Source organism: Rhinatrema bivittatum, chromosome 2 (genome assembly GCF_901001135.1).
Source record: "Rhinatrema bivittatum chromosome 2, aRhiBiv1.1, whole genome shotgun sequence".
Taxonomy (NCBI): domain Eukaryota; kingdom Metazoa; phylum Chordata; class Amphibia; order Gymnophiona; family Rhinatrematidae; genus Rhinatrema; species Rhinatrema bivittatum.
Window position 1 is genome coordinate 494,468,916 of NC_042616.1, and position 20,998 is coordinate 494,489,913.

At 41.3% G+C, this 20,998-nt stretch overlaps 1 protein-coding gene across 1 annotated transcript in view; it reads right to left on the bottom strand.

Moving 5' to 3' along the window:
* Window positions 1–20,998, bottom strand: part of CAGE1 (cancer antigen 1) — a 176,909-nt gene that overhangs the window by 97,895 nt on the left and 58,016 nt on the right. Inside the window, exons 5-6 of the mRNA XM_029590619.1 lie at window positions 13,244–13,343; window positions 2,229–2,782 (exon numbers count right to left, since the gene is read on the bottom strand). Coding sequence (XP_029446479.1) covers window positions 2,229–2,782; window positions 13,244–13,343 — 654 coding nt within the window. The remainder of the gene's footprint in view (window positions 1–2,228; window positions 2,783–13,243; window positions 13,344–20,998) is intronic.

Consider the following 20,998-nt stretch of genomic DNA (forward strand, 5'->3'; position numbering starts at 1 on the left):
GGGCAAGGGTGGGACATGGGCATTCTGGGACTTTAACATGAAATGTGCACATAAGTATTTACGTGCACACGTGCACACTGGGGTCCCCTACCGCATAACTTTATTGCTGCTATGGATGGCATGTAAATCCTAAAACAAAAAATATAGGCATGTCAGCAGGGTTTTAAGGGTCGAGGTTAAGAGGGAAAAAGGAAGGCTATTTAAATAGGGGGGCTAGGAAGTCCTATGCCTTAACTTGGTGAACTGGGAATGAAGTGGTTTAACTGATAATTGCATCGGCACGCGTTTCTATTAAAGTCCCCCCCCCCCTACACGGTAGAAGCAGCATTTCTGCGCACATGTATGCACACATATAAAATTGTGGGCACTATGTGCGCGTAATTAAAGTTACCATCTACACTTTGTTGAAGCTTATAGAAATATTGTATAATCTAAATCAACATTTGTTTTATCACTATTTTTGTTGTTTTTGATTTTAAGTATTATTTTATTGAATTTTTATGTATGTTTAACCTGTACTCTGCACTGAATACTGTGGAAGATGCAGAAAACAAGAACTTCCAGCAAATAAATAATAAAATAAACAAAATAATAAATAAATGAGCTTTGAGAGAGAAGCAACCCGATTTGGTGCTGGTGAATGACGTCATTCATCTTGTGTGGCTGTTTGAGATAACTGTCCAAGGAGAATAGCAGATGTGTGAGCAAAAGGGAAGCTTACACAGATATATTCCTGCTCTGAGCAAGAATAAATACATTTGGGTTACAGGCTGTAGGAAGCTAAATAAAAACTAAACCTTTTGGGATGGATAAGAGGTAGACCAGGATGGGGCAATTTTATAACAGCTTGTCTATATTAAGCAGCAAAAACAAGGGCAAATTATACAAATTTTCAAAATAGACTTATGCACTCAAGTCTACTTTGAAAATTATCACATTAAATTTACCCACTCACAGTTATACCTTCTATTATGTATGCAGAAATGTTTCAGAAAAATGTACATGCACTTTTAAAAATGCAAAAGTATGCATGCAATTCCAACCGTTCCCCTAACCCAACCACCAGGAATGTCTCTGTTATGTTTGGGTAAATGTATGTATGAACAGGCAGTACACATGTACATTTACCCAAACATCAGGCAGGTTATTTTGTTAACAGGCCACTTCTGCAGGTAAAGCACTCTTTTACCCATGGAAAATTTACATTTGAAAATTGCCTGCTGTATGCAGATAGGCTGATAATGGAGAATACAGGCAGGCTCTGCCTCATATATAACTTTTTTCAAGACTTTCTGATTAAATTTTGGGGAGTTCAGAACATACTGAATAGCACCCAAAAATCCCTTTCTTAAGACCCAAAAAATTAGTGATATTTGGCTGCTATATATTCGACCTAATAGAGGCCTATGCCTCTGGGGATGAGTTGTGTCCACTGATGTTACAGACTTGATGGGCATTGAGGTCTTTCTAGCCATCATGTTGTATTGGTTCAATTTCCTTAGTTGAACATTTTTTCATTATTCAACACTCGCTCAGTGGTTTAAGTTCAAATTCCAGATCCCAAGCAAAACGTTTCTAGAGGGCACCCTAAGCAGAGGAGGAAGAGGCTGAGTTCAACTTTCTCTTTCTTCCACAAACATTTCCCCCGCCCAAAAGGATGAGCCCAGTCCTCACCTACAGACCCCTTCCCAACCCAAGCACTCTTCTCCCTCCCCCATCCTATCTATGAGGCTGCAGCCCTGGGCTGATTCCGCCACAGCTGCCGCTTCCTCCTCCCTCGGGTCTGCATAGGCAGACTCTCCACCTCCTTCCAGTGGTGCGGGGCCATACCTCTGCAAGCTCTGCTCTATTTTCTTGGAGGGGGAGGGAGCGAATACAGGAATCAATCCACGCAGCACGTGCTCTGCCACACCTGCTCAGTCTTTCCTGCCCTGGTGCCGGAACCCGTATAAGGTCCTGAAAAGTGATACTGGATTGCCGGTCAGGATAATTCTGCTGGAAATTAAGCCCTAAGTTTTGGGACTACAAGGCGAAGGGCCGCCAGGCCCTCTTCTTGCCTGAGCCTCCCTTTCATTGTAGGGGCTCTTTGGGTGGAATAATTTACACTCCTGCTTTCACTTCCCTCAATGGTTATAACTATCTAAGTAATTTTTAATGACAAGCTCTAGGCAGGAGACAGACACTTCCTCTCTCCCTCTCTTTATATTAAAGAGCAGTATAAATCTTACCTTTGTTTCCTTATCTTTAGTTGGTTGGTCAGGTACATTTAAGATGTCCTTGTTGAAACTAAAATTGACCCTGTCAGGACACGAGTGCCTCCTCATTAAGGACCGGATAAGAGAGTCAGCAGGTTGGGTTAAGAAAAGGGCTACTTCCTTGCTACATGCCTTCACAATACAGTCAAGCAAAGACTTTTGTGTTCCTGTAAACGCGTCTGCATCGTTCTGCACAAGGACCTTATCTTCTGATGCTGACTGGCTATTCTTCTTCACTGAGAATTCATTTTCTTTTGAAATCTTATTAGCAACTGTTTCAAAAAAGGTATTTTCCACAACAGAGTCTTTAAGCCTTGCACTGTCTTCTTTGGACATGTCATGTAATGTGTCTTGTAAAAGTAATCCTTCTATGGCCAGTGACTCCTTAAAGTCCTTTTCAAATAATATTCTTTCGTTATAGAAGGATCTGTTTTCATCCCATGAAGCAGGATCGATGCCAGTTTCGCTGGCTTCGTTGATTTTAACAGCTGATTCCTCTTTCGGTGAAAAATTATCAAAATCTGAATCTAGTCCAGAAACAAAAAATAAAGTTAGACTAACATTAGCTAGCTGAAATTTTACACAATGGCAAATTACTATGAAACTGTGTGATAATAATGACACTGCCTGAGAGAGGAATACTCTACTAACACATAGGTTTGAGTATCAAGAGAGCTCCGTGGTCTCAGTGAAGTAGATAGATCAAAGTTTTACTACAGCAATATTAATTTCCAGTAGCTGATCTACTGGGTAATACTGCTTTATCATCATCAGTGGAACACGCTTCCCCCAGATCTTAGACTAGAACCCAGTTATCAAGAATTCAAAAAAAGACTGAAAACTTTTCTCTTCCAACAAGCTTTCCCAGACGCTTAATCTTACTATGACTGACAGACTTCCATCCCTTAACTATGGACACTGTATAAAGTACTACTTTTAAGAATCTGCAACTGGACAATTATCTGTGAGCTCAAAAATTCACTTTAAAAAAAAAAAAATTCACTTTATTTCATATATATATTAGGCATTGCCTATATTTATATTTATTGCTACGTTAAATAGTTATACTTCTTATATAAAATATTATATTTCTTTATTTATTACCAGTTAAAATATTATCACTTTATTTAGCACTATGTTAAATTGTCAACCAGTTATACTGTTCCATATGTTATACGGTTCCATGTAAAGCTCCGCTATCTGTTGAGCAGTTCTTCGTTTTATGTAAACCGGAGTGATTTGTAGTCCCTACTAGAACTTCGGTATATAAAAATTAAAAATAAATAAATAAATAAATAAATAAATTCTAATATTGCTCCTGCCCAGTAAGAAACTTGTTTGTCTGTCAGGTAGCTTCCTTTCTATGTTACAGATCAGGGGAAGTTAATGCCAGTCCTCAAGTGCTGGCAACTAGACAAGCATTCACAATACCCAAACAAGCATGTATAAAATGATATTGACGACAACAGATCTGACTGAACTTGCTATCCCCATGCACTGGCCACTCTTAAGTCCAGAGTAATTTCATCTATGCATGAATAAAGCAATGTGGTTGCCATATTATTCCACTCAGACACATAAAAATAAGAAGTTAACAAACATATTTGGATTAACTTAATACATTTGTGACTAGTTTTCAAGAGCTATACTGATGAGAAGAAAATAACAAAGGTCTTGAAAACTAGTCATACATTTATTCAGTTAGTCCAATATAAAGGTTTGTTCATTGACCTTCATTTCTTTATCCATATCTATCTTTTCTAAAGCTACAAACATGTGGATATTAGGGAAGGCATTTAGTGTAGAGAGAAGAAGAGGAAGAGCTAGTACACTCTAGAGCAGTGGTTCTCAACCTTTTTTCTGTCGGGACACACCTGACAGATGGTTCTCACATGCATGACACACTGACCCATGATCGTCACAGGGCTAGATGTAAAAGTACAGTTTGCATCCACGGGAACCCTCCTGACCCACAATAATGGATGTAAAGCAGAATTATGACATTCCCCATACAACTCACCCTACAAAAAAGATATTCTGGTTCTGGTGTCATCTCAGTAACAGCAACTCAAACTCCTTCTACTTCCAGGCTCAACAGCCCTACTTATGAAAAGACAGCTGTTTACCACCAATGCATGTCCTCTTGAGAAAACACAACAAATAAGACTGATACAAACGCTTACATGCTAGTAAAATATCTCATCTCGGTAACAGACACAGAACCGACCTAACATACTCCCAGGATCTGTAGTAATGCACATAAACTAATCCACACACAGTTACACCTGTATTATGGAATACACTCAAACAGGAGCAACCCTATCTATGAAAAGGCAACACTACAAATATTAAATCAGGCCCTAAAAACCAATACACCTCTTATTAGGAAAACAGAACTAGCAAGCAGCTATAGATTCCCACACAGAAATAATTGTAAAACTATACTAATAAGCAGAATAAATGTTTCAAAACAGCTATAAACAGAATAACATCCAACAATTAAAAACTCATAAAAACTATTAAACATTCTCCAAACACCAATAAAATATTTCAAAAAAGCAGACATCACATAATATTAAATAATTAAAATGGCAGTCAATCAAGAAAAATAAACTTAAAAAGCTACCTTTACTTACCCCCTCGAGCAGTTCTCCTACTCCCCTTCCATGCAGGCCGAGGCACACACCAGAAGCAGCAGTAGAAGCTAAGCTCTATACTCATGGTCCTCTTCCTTAGTGCCCATGTCTCTCACACACACACCCATACCAGTCATGCCCCCATGACCAGTTTCTGTCTCTCACACACCAATCATCTCCCAAACAGTCTTTGATATACACACACCAGTCACCTTTCTGAACAGTTTCTCTCATGCCATACACACACACACACAGGCTTCCCACTCCCATAATCTCTCATAATCACTTTCTCTGTCTCACACACACACACACACACGCTCACCAGTCTCTCACTCCCATGCTTGTTCTCTCCACATGCACAGGCTTCTCATTCCCATAATCACTTTCTTTCTCTCACACACACACTCACACACAAACACACACCAGTCACCTGATCTTGCTCATGCATACACACACACACACACACACACACACACACACACAGAGACTTCCCACTCCCATGTTCTCTTTCAGATATACAGGCTTCTCTCTCCCATGCTGTGTCTCACACATACCCAGGTTTCTCACTTCCATGCTCTCTTCACATGCACAGGCTTCTCATTCCCATAATCACTTTCTTTCTCTCCCTCTTCTCACACACACACACACACACAAACACACACCAGTCACCTGATCTCTCTCATGCATACACACACACAGGCTTCCCACTCCCATGTGTGTGTGTATAATATCGCTGAAGCCATGAGATGTCATGGCTTCAGCGATATTATAAGTTAAGTCACATGAATTGCATGAATGGTTCACTTAGCAAAAGAAAAATATATATAAAAATTGCCTTAATACTTGGGATTTTTGACCAATGATTAAAAATAAGGCCAATCATCTTGCTACAATGCTCTAAAGATGAAGCCTATTATGACTGGTCAAATAATTATTTGAAGCGTCTACTTTATAACAGTACAGTACTTTTGGTTTTCTGCTGTGTCAGATTTGGATCCAGCCATAGTACTTTAATTCTTCACAATTGGGCTTTTGTGAGTTATTGTAGATATGTGATTATGTCAGAAGTTACAAGCTATAGCAGGAAGCTGATGGGTAGTGGTAGAAAGAGTTAGCAAGAGAGACTTGATGTTAATTGCTTTAGATATCATATAAAAAAAATTATAGTGGAATGTGAATCACCAGCATGAGATGCTGACAAACAAGTATCTGAGACCTGTACCAGAACTCAGCACAGTACAACAAGACATCCTGCTAACCACAGATGCAGGCTTTTTTTTTTCTATCAAATAAGATATGATATTCAACTGACTCTATGGACAGACAACCAGATTTTAAATTAACTCTAACCAAATGACAATGAGCTGCTGATGTTGCAGAGCATCCTTCTGATTTCAGAAGACTCAGTCATACTCAATGAGATATCTGAAAGGCCTGGCCACATAACAATCAACAAGGTATCTGTGGATTAGTTTACCAATCAAACTGATTAGTAACCAAATACCAGCCACTCATGAGCCAGATACCCACATTGACAAACTAATCTTCACCCACAAAGACTGAAAATAAAATCACCAGCACAGAAGCTTTAACAGAAAGATCTCAATGGACAACAGGAATTGAAGAGAGACAATTATATCACAGAGGGTCCTGGCTATACTAAGATATGTCCTGCTAAAAAATATCAATTTGGCCAATGATTTCCGAAGCCAACATTTAGGTGATATAAACACAGCATTGTTGTTTAAGGTTATCTGACCAGCCACACAGGATAAGCAATGAATGTGGTGAATACCTGTAATAAATCTTACATAATTACATCATTATTTCCTCTTCATTTTGTATCCAACAGAGTGGGGCCCAAGATTGGGGACAGTTCTTTATGGGCCCCAGTTTGCAACAGCTAAGAACTTTGTCCTCTAGCAGCTATTGCTTAGAAATACATGTGTAAAGAAAGGTGGATTTATTTTTTAAGTACTTAAGTGTGTGTTATTACATCTCTTGACACTCCTTCTCTCTCTCTCTCTCTCTCTCTCATTCTTTTCCTCTTCTCTATGCCACTCTATCCTGCTGGTGCCCTGTGAAAGCTTTGTTTGTATATTTATTTTTTTTGGGGGGGGGGGATTTGTTGGTCACCCTATTAGAAAAAGACTGTAATGGATATAGGTTTAAATGCCATCAGATCTCAGTGGCCACACTAACTAAAGCAATGATCCTGAGAATCAGGCCAATACCCTGTAGGTTATTCAGTTCCATTGCAGTATGAAACCTCTGCCTCCTGTTCATGTAAGAGGTATCCCCTTTGTGCACCCCTTTGTGCATCCCGTAGTGTTAGCCATTCCCCATGTTCTTTTATATCCCTTGTTAATAATTCCCATATTTAAATGTTTAATGTATTTGACAATGGTAACACATTAGTTCCTGCAAATTTTGTTTAAATGTAAACCGATGTGATATGTAAAATCGAACACCGGTATATAAAAATAAATAAATAAACAAACAAACAAACAAACAAACCTATGAATTACCCCTATGCTTATGGTAGGGAGTACCACATGAGAAATTATATTTACTAATATGATTTAGCTTCAGGTTCGTAGCCTGAGTGAGGTATCAGACAGGGTCCCGGTCACCTAAATATGACAATTCTGTGTCCTTCCCAAAAAACATCTCACTTATGGCACCACAGACCAGATAAAATCATCACACCAGAATAAAACAGTAATTAACCCTTTTACTAATATTATGTAAGTAGACAGTAAATCCATTCAGAACATTAAATGGGAAAAGTGCAATAGTGAAGTATAATATAAACTTGCAGTTTTCTTTTATATCAAGCAATATATCTTTTATATCAAGTAATACAAAAATAACACTGGGTATGGCTTGTTAACCAGGGCAACCAACATATTCATATGAATAGTAAAAAAAAAAAAAAAAAGGGAATGCTAATAGAGAAAGGTAGAGGGGAAATAGAGCCACCCCAATGTCACCAGTTTGTAAAGGGTGCAACCTGTTCCAAACACAAAATTGTGTGGAAAAAAAAACAATCAAGAAAATGAAGAAGTCATTCTTAATGGTGGAACAGGGTAGACGACAAACTAAACAAATGAGCACTGCAGTATGTGGCAGGTCTCTCTCTGCTGGGCAGCTTACTTGGTACTAAGCAGAATGATTATTGAGAGAACTCACTTGGAGGAAACCATGCCAGCAATCAGATTTCAGCGGGTACATTGTATCGGTGCTTGAAGAGATTTGGCTGACAGACCTCGGCCAATAATCATACAAGTTTTAGACTTTGCAGATAAACAACACATTTTAAGAGAATACCAAGCTTTAAAAGAGTTGAAACATGAAAGATCACGAGTCTTGATTTTTAATAACTTCTCAGCTTATCTGGCAGCGAAATGGTGCCATTTTGTAACTACTTGGTTAAGAAGAAGGTAAGATTTATGTTGTTGTTTCCTGCCATCTTGAAATTTGCTTGGGAGAGCCAGCAACAAAAATCGGAATCTGCTGCTGCCGCGAAAGTATTTCTTGATGTCAGAGATCCCACATGGGTGGAGATATGATCATGCTCATCATTCCGCAATGGCATTTATTTAAGAAACCTGTATTTCTGTTTCTGTGGTAGCTATCAGCATGATACCCCAAATTTAGTTTGTCTTTGTTTTACTAACTGCTCCAGGTGTAACCTGAATCCTTTGAAATCCAGATGATATCATGGTGCATAGGCGATGTTCTTTTGGAGCGAATCAATATGAAGAGGAGAACTGTTTTTGTTGTGATAGTGTTTGCCATATCACTTGTGACATGGCGAGATGGGTCACCTCTGATGTATTTTAAGTCACTGGACATAATGGTAATCTGGGCTGATGGTGATGGCATCTGCATACCTTAGAGATTATATTTGGATAGCAGAGACAATACAGAGATGCATGAAGATCCCTGAAGTCAAGCGAATGAGTTTAGTGTACTCTACACCCATGTCATGTGGGCAATTTATGAGAGGCCTCTTTTGAGACACTTTTGCTCTACTATGAAGTCTCAGGACAATATTACACTGAAGGTGAACTTTATAGTGGACAATTTTCAATCTGTTGGTGTGCCATAAGCCTTAAATTAATGTCTTTCATCTGCACCCTAAAGCAGTTCTCTTATAATGATTTGTGAAGTTTTTGGTGGCACCATATTTTGTTATTTACCTTGCTTGTTTGGCAGTGAAGGGAGAATCGTGGGGATTGTGTGAATGTGTGACTATATGTGAAGAGAGATGGGGATTAGGAGTGGAGGGGGGTGGCACCCAAATGCATCAAAATGAATAGATGAATCTTTGGAAGATGTGGAAGGAATGTATTTGAAGGCCTCAGGAAAGAGTTTGCAGAAATGTTGATGTGCTTATTCCACTTGCAGTGCTCCGGTGAGTTCCGGGAGGGAGAGGGCCTCTGGCAGCCATTTCTCTAAGAATCTTGCTAGATTCCATTCCTTGACAGTTTCTGGAATGCCAATCAGGCAAATATTATCATGCCGCGAGTGATTTTCTAAATCTTCTATCTTCTCCTCTTGCTTCTCCACTAGCTTTGTCAGCGAAGCGATTTTACCTGTTAGGTCATTCAAATCATCTTCTAAAACTGGCATTCTTCTCCCATATTGCAGTGGGCATGGTTTCTAATTCTGCTATCTGCTCTGATAATGATTGAAAGCGCCTGCCCAACGCAGCAACAACTGCATCTATAATATCTGTGGTAGAGGCATTGTTTGGTGTAGGGGTATGCACAGGCCCTGCCACGCCAGCCATCTTGTCCACACTGCTCATCGGAGTGTCTCTCTCCTTTCTCCCTCCTTTTAAAGGCATAATCCGTGGGGATTTCTGCATATATTTGTCTATCGACATAAGCTGTTTGCACCGTGTGAAAACTGATGAATAATAATCAGGGATGTCAAAGATATCTTGTAGATAGCAGGGGATGGTATACAGAGCCAGCTCAGATATGTCTGCTCCAACGCACTGCATCATGTGACCTCTCTTAAAAGATTTTTAAGGAAAAGGTGGAAGACATTTGCGCAACATAATGCTCAACAGGTGGACATGCTGCAACTTTATTGTGAAACAGCAATCATTGTAATGCAGGGAGAGATATTCTCCAATACTATACACAAGAGGAAACAGTTGAATAGTGAATTGCTTGGGCTGGGAAAGCAGTTAGAAAAAGCATGAAAAGTGATGGCTAGAGATATGATTGAAGCTAGTGGAGTGAATGTTTTGCTGTGCAAGCTCAAGTAAATATCTGAAACATCAAAAAACTATGAATACTTTATCAAAAACATAGATTTTTTCGCTTTAGGAATAAAGTGGGAAAAGCTTGGCATGGTTAATTACATCTTTGGAGGATCATGTTTCATTTCTGTTTTGCGGGATGAACAGGGAGTTGGACATCAGACCAATAAACAAATATGTGAAATTTTGAAAATATTTTTTGAGTGCCTCTATGCAGAGAGAAATCCAAGCTCAGTATCTTGGGATTCATTTTGTGCAGGACTTACATTGCCCCGACTAAAGAATCGGTTTTCAAAGCAGTGCACAGCCATCCAAGTGCACACACATGTGCTTTCTGTACATGGGCTGCAATCCACCCCTGCTCACACTCGTGCCTGGGAACTCTCCAAATTTGGCCCAGAGACTCCGGAATTCTGAACGAATTGCTGGGTCTCCGGGCCAACACCCGAAAACTCTGGGTGCCCTGTTGCAGAAGGCCGAAGAGAAAGGGCCTGGAGCAGCGCGCGCTCAAAGAAGAAGGAGCATCAGCACCTGTGCCCCCAGAAGAAAACGCGAAGCCCGGTGCTGCGCGGCAAGAAAGACGAGCAGGAGCGTCGTCCTCCTCCGCGGGAAACAAGAAACTGAAGACGCAGGAGGAGGAGCAACAGCGTTGGGCCGCGCACCGAAAATAAAACAGAGCGGGCCTGGGGAAAGAGGAAGCTCCTGTGGCTAATGAGAATCGAGGTGAAAAGAGACAATGAGAGTGCAAGTGTGTATGGAAGAGGGAGAGAAGTGAATGAGTGCATATGTGTGTGTGTATGCATGTATGGGTGTGTGTGTGGAAAAGGGAGGGGGCAGCCGGGCGCCATCTCATCCCCATCTCAGGAGGCAAATTCCTCTTGAACTGCAGCACAAAACAACTGACCGGCAAATACCTTGGCCTGCCTTGTCCTGGAGCTGCTGCGCAGCTTCTTCTTTCTGATTCTCGCTTCTCTTTTTTTAAATTTTTTTTCACATTATATTAACCTGGTACAAGGACAGAGCAGCAGAACAGGGAGGGAAAAAGATGAGAATAAAGGAGGAAACCTTAATTGCCTCTTCTTCTTTTTTTTTTGTGTTACCTTCAGAGATGGAAAGCCATAGAAAATTACAGAGAAATTAGAAGCAGGAAGGAGGAGGAAAATTTCATAGCCAAGCTGGAAAAAGCCCATTTCCAAGCACTTAAAGCTCCCTGGTCGAAAGGCTATGCTCAACCAGGGGAGGAAATCCAGAGACTACCACCCTAGGAGCAGCCAAATCCATACCAGGCTCTTCTTCACCTAGCCTACACTAGGCCTCAGTCACAACACAGTATGTTTGCCTACTATCTGCTGGAGATAGAGAATACTGGCAGGCTGAGTGCAGCATGGGACTCTGTAATGGGTGATGTTATGAAACCTGTTGTTTTTGGTCTCCATCAGCTAGCTGAAGAGCAAAACTCATGCATCTGGACTGGTCTGGTTAGATGAAGAGGAATACATCCTTTGCATGTCTGCATATGAGACAACCCAATGGCACCTAAGACTCCAATGTACTCAGCACTCCCAACCACTATCTCAGAAGATACTGCTGTCCCTTCCGTTTCTGTGGTCATTATAATGGTGGATTCAACCATCCAATCTCCTATATGGGCATTTTTTCCATACATCCAGTCAAGTGTGGAAAACACACTTTGACATACTCTGTTCTCAAGGAACTTGGTCCAAATAAGAACAGATCATTTGCGATGCTTAGCTTGGGAGTCTCCATTTGTGTAGCTGACTACTGCCTGCTTGTCAATGGAGAAATATTTGTATTTTGTTAATTCAAGAATATTCTTGGATTGCAAACAATAAAGAATTCATCTTCATTCTCTTCCCTATCTCCTTTCCCAAAACATTTTGCATTTCCTACAATTTCTAGATAACATCAATGATGGATTTAGGATTTTTGCTGCCATTAGCACTGTTGGCGCTGTTGCGTCCTCCTCCACTCCGCTCCCCAAAGATCAGACAATAGGAATTGGAAAGTCTAAGGTATAGCAAGCTTAGGTCCTGCGGCAAAAATTTAAAAAAATCTGAAGCAAATTGCCAAATATTTCTGGGAAGGACTGGGGATAGAAGGAGGAGTGTGAGAAGGAAAGAGAACTGGGGATGGGGAAGATCAAGGAAAGGGGGAGATCAGGAATCTAAATGGGGGATGAGATGGGGAGTGGGTTCCAGGATCTGGGGGGAGCAGGGAGACATAGGAAGGAAGGGAGATTCCAGGATCTGAGGGACAGATTCCGAGATCAAGGGAGAGAGGATCTGCATTGCAGTGAGGGCAGGGGATAGGAAGCAGAAATCCCCACCATGCATCCTGCTCCCCCTTGTATCCTGTCTCTAACTTCCCATTCAGTCTGACATATATACACACACACACACACACACACAGACGAAACACCAATCCTTTCTTTCTCACACACACACAAATACTGTCCTCGCCTCCACTCCCCTCTCATTCACACAAACGACACATGCTCTCCAACTGATCCCTTTCAGCCGCCAGCCTCTCCCCCCTCACCGCCAACGATCCCCCACGCATCCTCTACTAACCTCCCTAAAATGATTCCTCTTTGCTCTATCTGCCCCAGGCTCAACCCCTCTCTCCTCCTGTCCCTGAACGGCAGGAGGGAAAGGGCTGGATTAGGGAGCAGAGTGGTTCTTCTTTGCTCTACTCTACTGTGTATGTTCCAGGCTCACTCCCCCACCAGTCCTGTTCCCTGCACCTTGCTAGGGATGGGAGGTGCTGGATCAAGCAGCAGAGAGATGTTACCTGCTGAGTTCAGCACAGCTTGAAGGCTGCAAATCTTCAGCCATCCCACTGCACCCAGATTTTTTCCATCCTAGGCACAGGCCTAGTGTGCCTGTTGACACATCCAGGCTTCTATCCATTTTCATCTCATGCTATTTCATCTGCTTTGGCTTGATAGGCAAAACAAACTTTTGCTGCTGTTAAAAACTACAGCTTTAATATATCTTATAGGTGATAACTCCTTCTAATACTGTTTTTCAGACAATTTCCACACAAATGCATACCATGTGTTTCGTTCTCCTCCACTGAATTTTCTTCCTCTACAAAATGCTGGTCCTCTGGAAATGTGATGTTATCTTCCTTCAGTAGGTCCCCTCTGTCTTCCTGTAATGATAAAGTCAAACTAGCAGTTTTTATTGAATGATCCTTTGAAAATAATCTCTGTGTAATCCCATTTTCAGTGAACAGAGAACACCATTTTTCTTTTTAACACTTTATTCTACCTGCCTTTATCTTCCTTCCAGCTTGTTTTTAAGCTTCCAAGTTTATTCTATTCCTTGTTGATTGTAACTTTGACTTATTCCTTTTTCCATTGTTATCTATTGTTTACCAGAATTGTTACCTCAGTTTACCCTTGTTAAATGTAAACCGATCCGATATGGTTATTTACTATGAAGGTCGGTATAAAAAACTGTTAAATAAATAAATAATAAATTTTCCTCTAGGGACACAATAACAGATCTTTTCTGACTCTCTTAGACTGTTAATGCAGGCTTTTTACAGAATGGGGTAAGAAAAGCAATAAACAGCTGACACGGAGAAGGCTGAAATCAATATAGTTCCATTTTCTTTCATGCAAACTAACAAACACACCACAATGTAAGCACATGAGCATACTAACACCTCTAAGTTGTAGTAACAATATGTAAATGAAAAGAAGAGTCAGCACACCAAAATGAGAGGAAAAGAGAAATTTATATGTTTTACCAATATTTCAGTCCTATGCAAATGTTCATCACCAAAACTACCTATTCTCTTAGATCTTCCTCTGCTTTTATTCAGATGAATATCCTGACCCTGGCTGCTACCACCCGGGTCCTACAACTGAGGGTTACAGGTCCCTGTCGAGGAAGATCAGAAGACAGAACCCACTCAGTGTGTAGATGCCTGCTGCTGGATCCCCTCAGGCATGAAATGATTTGCATACAGGAGGTAATGGCACAGCTGAGGGCCACCCTAGTTAAAAAGGTCATAAATTAAATTACATATAAGATTATATAAAAGATATATGCTCTTTTCTATAAGACCAGAATGTCTCATTGTTTGTAGTAAGCTATTGTGGTTATAAGTTAAGAGGTCTTCTATTTAATGTGGACTTTACTCCATTTGAGCAATGAAGAAGGAAGAGTTAGTGATTCAGCGTTTTAATTTTGTATTCGCAGCCATGATTCTAACCCTTTGCATTAATCCAGATATGATTATATAAGAATTCACTTAACATAAGCCGTTTTTTTTCTCACCGCAAGGCATGGCTGATTATTTTACTGCAGCAGTAAAATCTCTGCCTATTGGGGGCTGATATTTAAAACTTTTTATACAGGTAAACTCATTTTTCTTGCGTAGAAAGTCCTTTTGAAAACTGCCCTCCCTCCCCCCAGTGCAAAACGGGGCAGAGTCTGGTTGGTGAGTGAAAAGTATGCGCGGAGATTTCAAAGCAGGTACAAAGGACACGAGCACCAAAGTCCCTGCATTCTCTGCTTGCTGTTTAACGGCGGCGAGCCTGCATTCTCTGCAGGCACAAAGTATGGCTCGCAAACTCCGTGTGGAAATGGAAAGTTGCCCCTCTGTATTTCTAGTGCTAGTATTTTTTTTTTTGCAAAGGACAGAACCGCTATATAAGAAGTGATCGATTATTTTAAATAGAGTGAGGGTCTGAAATCATTACCAGTCTTTTCCCCCACATTAAAAGTAAGATCTCACCTCTTATAACCAGAATAACTTACTAGGTATGAAACATATTTGTCTTTTATGAGCGATAGATCAGATCGCTTGTTATTGATTTGCTTAGATATTTTTCTCCTTTTGAGCGTGCATGATGTATTGTATATAGTGACCTCTAAGGTTCAGGATCTTAGCCAATTAGAATGGAAGAACCGACTGCAGTGCAGCGAGGGGAGCTGCCTATTGGTCCCCTCTGGCAGTAAATATTGCTTCAGCTTGTTACCACTTTCAACAGAGATCACCCACTATTCCTGTAAGGAAACAAAGCGGATTATTAGTCGGTGACTACCATACTTGTCTGAATATAGGATACTGGCATTTAAAAAAACTTTGTTTCCAAACCTTACCTCATCTTATATTCGGAGCATAGTAGGGAAGGAAGCATCGGCATCCCGTAAAGCCCAGAAGGATGGTCATGGTGGCGTTACAATGGCTCCAGTAGGGGAAGGAGGCAGCAGCATTCCTCCAGGCTCAGTAGGGAAGGAACCATCAGGGAAGAGAAAGCAGAGCCCCACCAGGCCTGACAGGAAAAGAGCTGGAGGTCTAGGTCCATTGCTATAGGCTGCACCAAAGAGTTTATAACACATTGACCCAAAAATAAAGTGATCATCTTATATTCAGGCCATCTCATATTTGGGCCAATACTGTATTTTCTAAGGGGGATGGAGGTATCCATGTGCTTGGGAGATATGCAACTTGCCAGATAACTAAATTTGATACATAGCAGAGACATTGCAAAGGCTCATCAGAACTCATCAGGCTCTCTGACTACTACTCCAAACTGCAAATATAAATAGATTCTCACATTTTCTTGAAAGTGAAAGCACCTATTTATATTTTTGGTTTGGGTGAGTGATCCCAAGCCAAAAATTCCAGCCCAACTTGTGTGTGCATCCCGCAATTGATGCACGCAACGGGCTTTTAAAATTCACCTCATAGTCGATAAGGGTGACTATAGGAAAATTTTAGCTGAATATAGATTAGCATTTAATCGAACTAAGAGGGAATATTTTGCTAAATCATTAAGAGAGTCTAGAATTGTTTTCTTTGGTTAAAGCGGGTATGCCATCAAACAAAATACACTGGAAGCATTAAACCTAGGTATACAGTATTGGAAAATTTATACTATGATAAAATCCACAATCTGTGTGCCCAAGTTATTAACACTCAGGTCACTACGAGTTGCGTTTTGCAACAGTCTTCAGATGAAAATCTATGGGCTGGATTGTTTTGTTGAGCTCTTCAGGATTAGAAGAAATTATCTCACAGCTAAAAGTCAAACTTAGCTCTTTGGATCCCTGCCCATTCTTATTGATTAAAAATAAATGCTCATCATTTTTGGGTTGTTTAGTCGAGATACTAGAACGGGTAAATTTACTCTTTCGGATAATAGAAGGCTTAGTGGGAACTCCATGAAGTTAGCATGTGGCACATTTAAAACTAATCGGAGAAAGTTCTTTTTCACTCAACGCACAATTAAACTGTGGAATTTGTTGCCAGGGGATGTGCTCAATGCAGTTAGTGTAGCTGGGTTTAAAAAAGGTTTGGATAAGTTCTTGGAGGAGAAGTCCATTACCTGCTTTTACTTAGAAAATAGCCACTGCTATTACTAGCATCAGTAGCATGAGATAGACTTAATTTTTGGGTACTTATAGGCTGGATTGGCCACTGTTGGAAACAGGATGCTGGGCTTGATGGACCCTTGGTCTGACCTAGTATGGCATGTTCTTATGTTCTTATTCATCAGGTTTTTTTACTGAATTAGTAGCTGGGTGGGAGGTCTGGATGAACTGGGGGAGTTCAGGCCAAGAGCCAGTAGAGTCTTGATAACCTGGAGAAGGACTGGGAAAAATGGTGGACTAATTTGTAAAACTGATCATGTCCTTGATAAGCACGTTAGAAAATTTGCTGACCTACACATGTAAATTTTCACATGTAAATTATCCATGTGTATAATATGTACATTTCTTGCGTCATGCACGCATTCAGCAGGTCAGCAGCACTTAACTTTTAAGCTTTATTAAGCTATCTTATTTAGCCAGATAAATAGCACTTTATGAGACTTATCTAGCTAACCAGGTCATTCATCAAAATGCATTATGGTGTTAACGCACACGATAACACATACATTATTGTTCATAACGCGAATGCAAACTTTTTGGAGAGGCAGGATCAGGGAGGTGTTTGGGCAGGATTTATCAGTTATTATCACACAGCTTTAACACTGAAAATAACTACACTTCTTTTCCTGGTGTTAGGCTGTGCGATATGCCCAAAATGGCCATAACACAATTCGCAATATATTTTTGGAATTGCATTTTGGGCATTTCTGGCCTGAGAAAGAGAGAGAGAGAGACTCTGGGGAGGGCCTCACTGTGCGCACCTATTTATATCTCTATAGGAGGACCATCTAATAGGTCAAGGCAGATATTAGTGATAGTTTAGGTTTTAGGGACCAGTTTCGCATGTAGCGTGAAAGAACATAGTAGAAATTTCATCTTTTTTAGACTTTCCTCACTCCAAATGATGTCAAATCTTCACCAAGGTGTACTGTGCTGTTCATACATTACACTCTCTCTCTCTCTCACTCTCTCTCTCAACACAAGATGCAAAAAAATAGGGATTATTGCTCAGTGCACTAAGTTTACCACACAATGCAAAGCAATAAGTTGGTGCAATAATTTTAAAATTTTCATAAACAAGGCCCTTTTTGTTATCGTGGGCGTTATCAATGTCTTAGTAACACTTTTTTATAAATCTAGCTATAATTTTGTTCTATATTCGCACATATCTATATGTATAGGCCACATAGAATCCCCCCCTTTCATCTCTACCCTAGGAGTTCCACAAGGATCATCGTTATCCCCGACTCTATTCAACATCTATCTTCTCCCTCTTTGCAAACTTCTTTCCGAGCTGAAACTTACCCACTACATATATGCAGACAATGTCCAAATCCTGATACCAATCACCGACTCGCTGCAAAAAACCATCCTCCATTGGAACACCTGTCTTATCCACATTAACAACCTCCTCTCAAAGCTCAATTTGTTACTCAACACAGACAAGACAGAGTTCCTACTTATCACACAAGATGGTAGCTTACCGCTAAACAACCTGCAACTTTCAGTGTGCCCTTATTCTCACCTAAGGTCAGGAACCTCGGGGTAATCGTGGACAGCCAAATGACCTTCCCAGGCTTCATCAACAACACGGTAAAGGAGTGTTACTTTAAACTCCAAGTTCTAAAAAGGCTAAGACCCCTCCTCCATTTCCACGATTTCAGGTCAGTCCTACAATCCATCATTTTCTCAAAAATTGACTATTGCAATGCACTTCTTCACGGCCTGCCTGATATCTCACTCAAGCCCCTCCAGTTGCTACAGAATGCAACTGCTAGGATTCTCACAAAATCCAACAAGAGGGATCATATTACTCCAATTTTAAAGAAATTACACTGGCTCCCAATTAAGTTTAGAATCCTTCACAAACTATTAACAGTCACTCACAAGGCCATACACAACATCACACCACTGGATCTTACAATACCTTTGCAACTCCACACCTACACCCGTCCTCTAAGACTAGCCCAGAGAGGTACTCTGCAAGCACCTACCATCAAGACTTCCTTCAGAAAAAGAGCTATGTCCGCTTCGGGCCCCAAGCAATGGAACCTGCTTCCTCCCGAACTAAGACTTGAACAATGTCCAATCACCTTCAAGAAGAGACTTAAGACTTTGTTATTTGACCAAGCTTTCCCATAACCACTCCTTTCCGCCATGGTTTCAGTCCGTATCATCATGTTACTGTCTCCATAAGGAGGTTAGCATAGTCCCTCCCAATATAAGTTCCCAGCTTTTGCCCAAGTTATGTCTACCCATGTTGCTATACCTGCTTTCACCCTAGTTATGTTATCCAGGTTTCTCTACCCTGTTCTATGTAAGACAAGATTGTGTCACTGTTGTTTTTTTTTGCTGGTTGTAATGTAAACCATAGTGATAATTAATCCTGTTAATTGAACCTCGGTATATAAAAGCTATAAATAAATAAATTTTTTATAATCTGTGCATATATGATATAAGTAGGTTGTAAATTACTAGGGTAGATCTTTGTGTGGCCATATACACAATCTCACACACAGTTCTTTAACATTATCCTTCCTGTGGATGAATTTTCATGGCAAAACTAACATTTCCAAATAGCAGGTGTAACTGTGTGTGGGTGGTTTTGCCAGACTAATTTTCAAAATAAACTTACACATGTAAGTTTGCTTTGAAAATTGGTGAAACTTATACAGGCTGTTACAAAATTATTCTTTGTACACAATGCTGGGTTTCATATAAGGAATTACCACCCTGGCCAAGAACCTTGGAATAATTGTGAACAATACAATGAAATCCTCAGTTTAGTGTGCAGCAGTGGCCAAAAAAGCAAATGATGGACCTCATTTACCAAGCATTTTTCCCATAAATACCAAAATGAGAGAAAAGCTTTAATAAATCAAGTTAGAAAAGAATAAAAAAACAAAACTTTGAATATAATGTGACGGTGGCTTCTCCCCCTCACTAAACTTTTCCCTAGTGACACCTTTTTTGGGATTTTTGCATAATTGATGTTATGATATCGAGGTGTTTGGTGGATTCTCAGGGGCAACAGTGATGGTATCTCCCACGGAGAGGAGCCCCGTAGGGGACTGTAGCACCGGCTAGCTCAGATGCTCAAACACAGAGGGGCAGATTTTAAAACATATGTGCGGGCATAGATTTGTTCGCGCAACCTGGCGCGAACAAATCTATGCCCAATTTTATAACATGTGCGCGCTGGGGGGTGCACAATTGTGCAACCTGCGTGCGCTGAGCCGAGCAGCCTGCTTCCGTTCCCTCCAAAATCGGAGCGGCCTCAGAGGAAACTTTTTTTCCAGCCCCCCCCACCTTCCTCTCCCTCTCCCTTCCCCTACCTAACCCACCCCCCCCAGCCCTAACTAAATTGCCCCCCTACCTTTGTTGAGAACGTTACGCCTGCCCAAGGCAGGCGTAACTTGTGCGTGCTGGCTGGCCAGGCCCCGACACAGACCACAGCTACGCCCCCGGACATGCCCCCGGACCACGGCCCCGCCCCTGGACTGCCCATTTTTCGAAGCCCTGGGACATATGCGGATCCTGGGGCTTGCACACGCCGCCGAGTCTATGCAAGATAGGCTCGGCGCGTGCAGGGAGAGGCAGGGGTAGGTTTTCGGGGGTTGCGCGCATATCTTACACGCGCAACCCTTTGAAAATCTACCCCAGAGAATATATCTTTATTATATAGCTTGTATGGTTCACCAGAGGTAGCAGTAAAGAGTGGATTAGATAGCAACAGTCTGTGATCCTCGATTTAGGAGACCCATCCCACAATGGTGGTGTAAGGCCCCGATGCAGATGTCCAGTAAGGCACTGTAGGAGAGACAGACTGGCAGATGTTATAACACACTCCCTGGTAGCTGAGTAGATAGAGTTCCCAATGAGCAGTAGAGAGAGGATAGGTGACCCTCGGCAAAGGAGAACCGTTCCACAGTGGTGGTGTAGGACCCGATGCAGATGGACAGCGAGGAGCTGTAGATGGACAGACTGGGAGAAGTAGTACTCACTCTCTGTAGCTGATAGGTAGTGTTCCAGCAGGTAGAAGAATTGGTAGCAGGCACCAGGATAGACACACAGGCCCTCGAGGAGCGAGTACCTGTATTTAGGATAGGCACCTGGAAATAAGCAAAGGGCCCCCGAGGAGCGGGTACCCAGTTTAGTAGAATCCCGGAGGGTGAAGGTAGCTTTCAGCAGCAATAGAAGCGGCAGAACAGCTTCAGACCGGAGCGAATCCAATCTGTTGCTAACTCAGCGAGAGTCAGCAAATGGGTAACCTTTCGAAGAAGGAAGCAGTGACGTCTCTCGAGAGGGACGCCACGAGGTTTGCACCAACACTGCTACAAGACGTGAGGCGTGCGCATGCACGCGCCCTAGGAGGCCTCAGGTTAACATGGCTGGACACCACGCCAGAGCCACTCT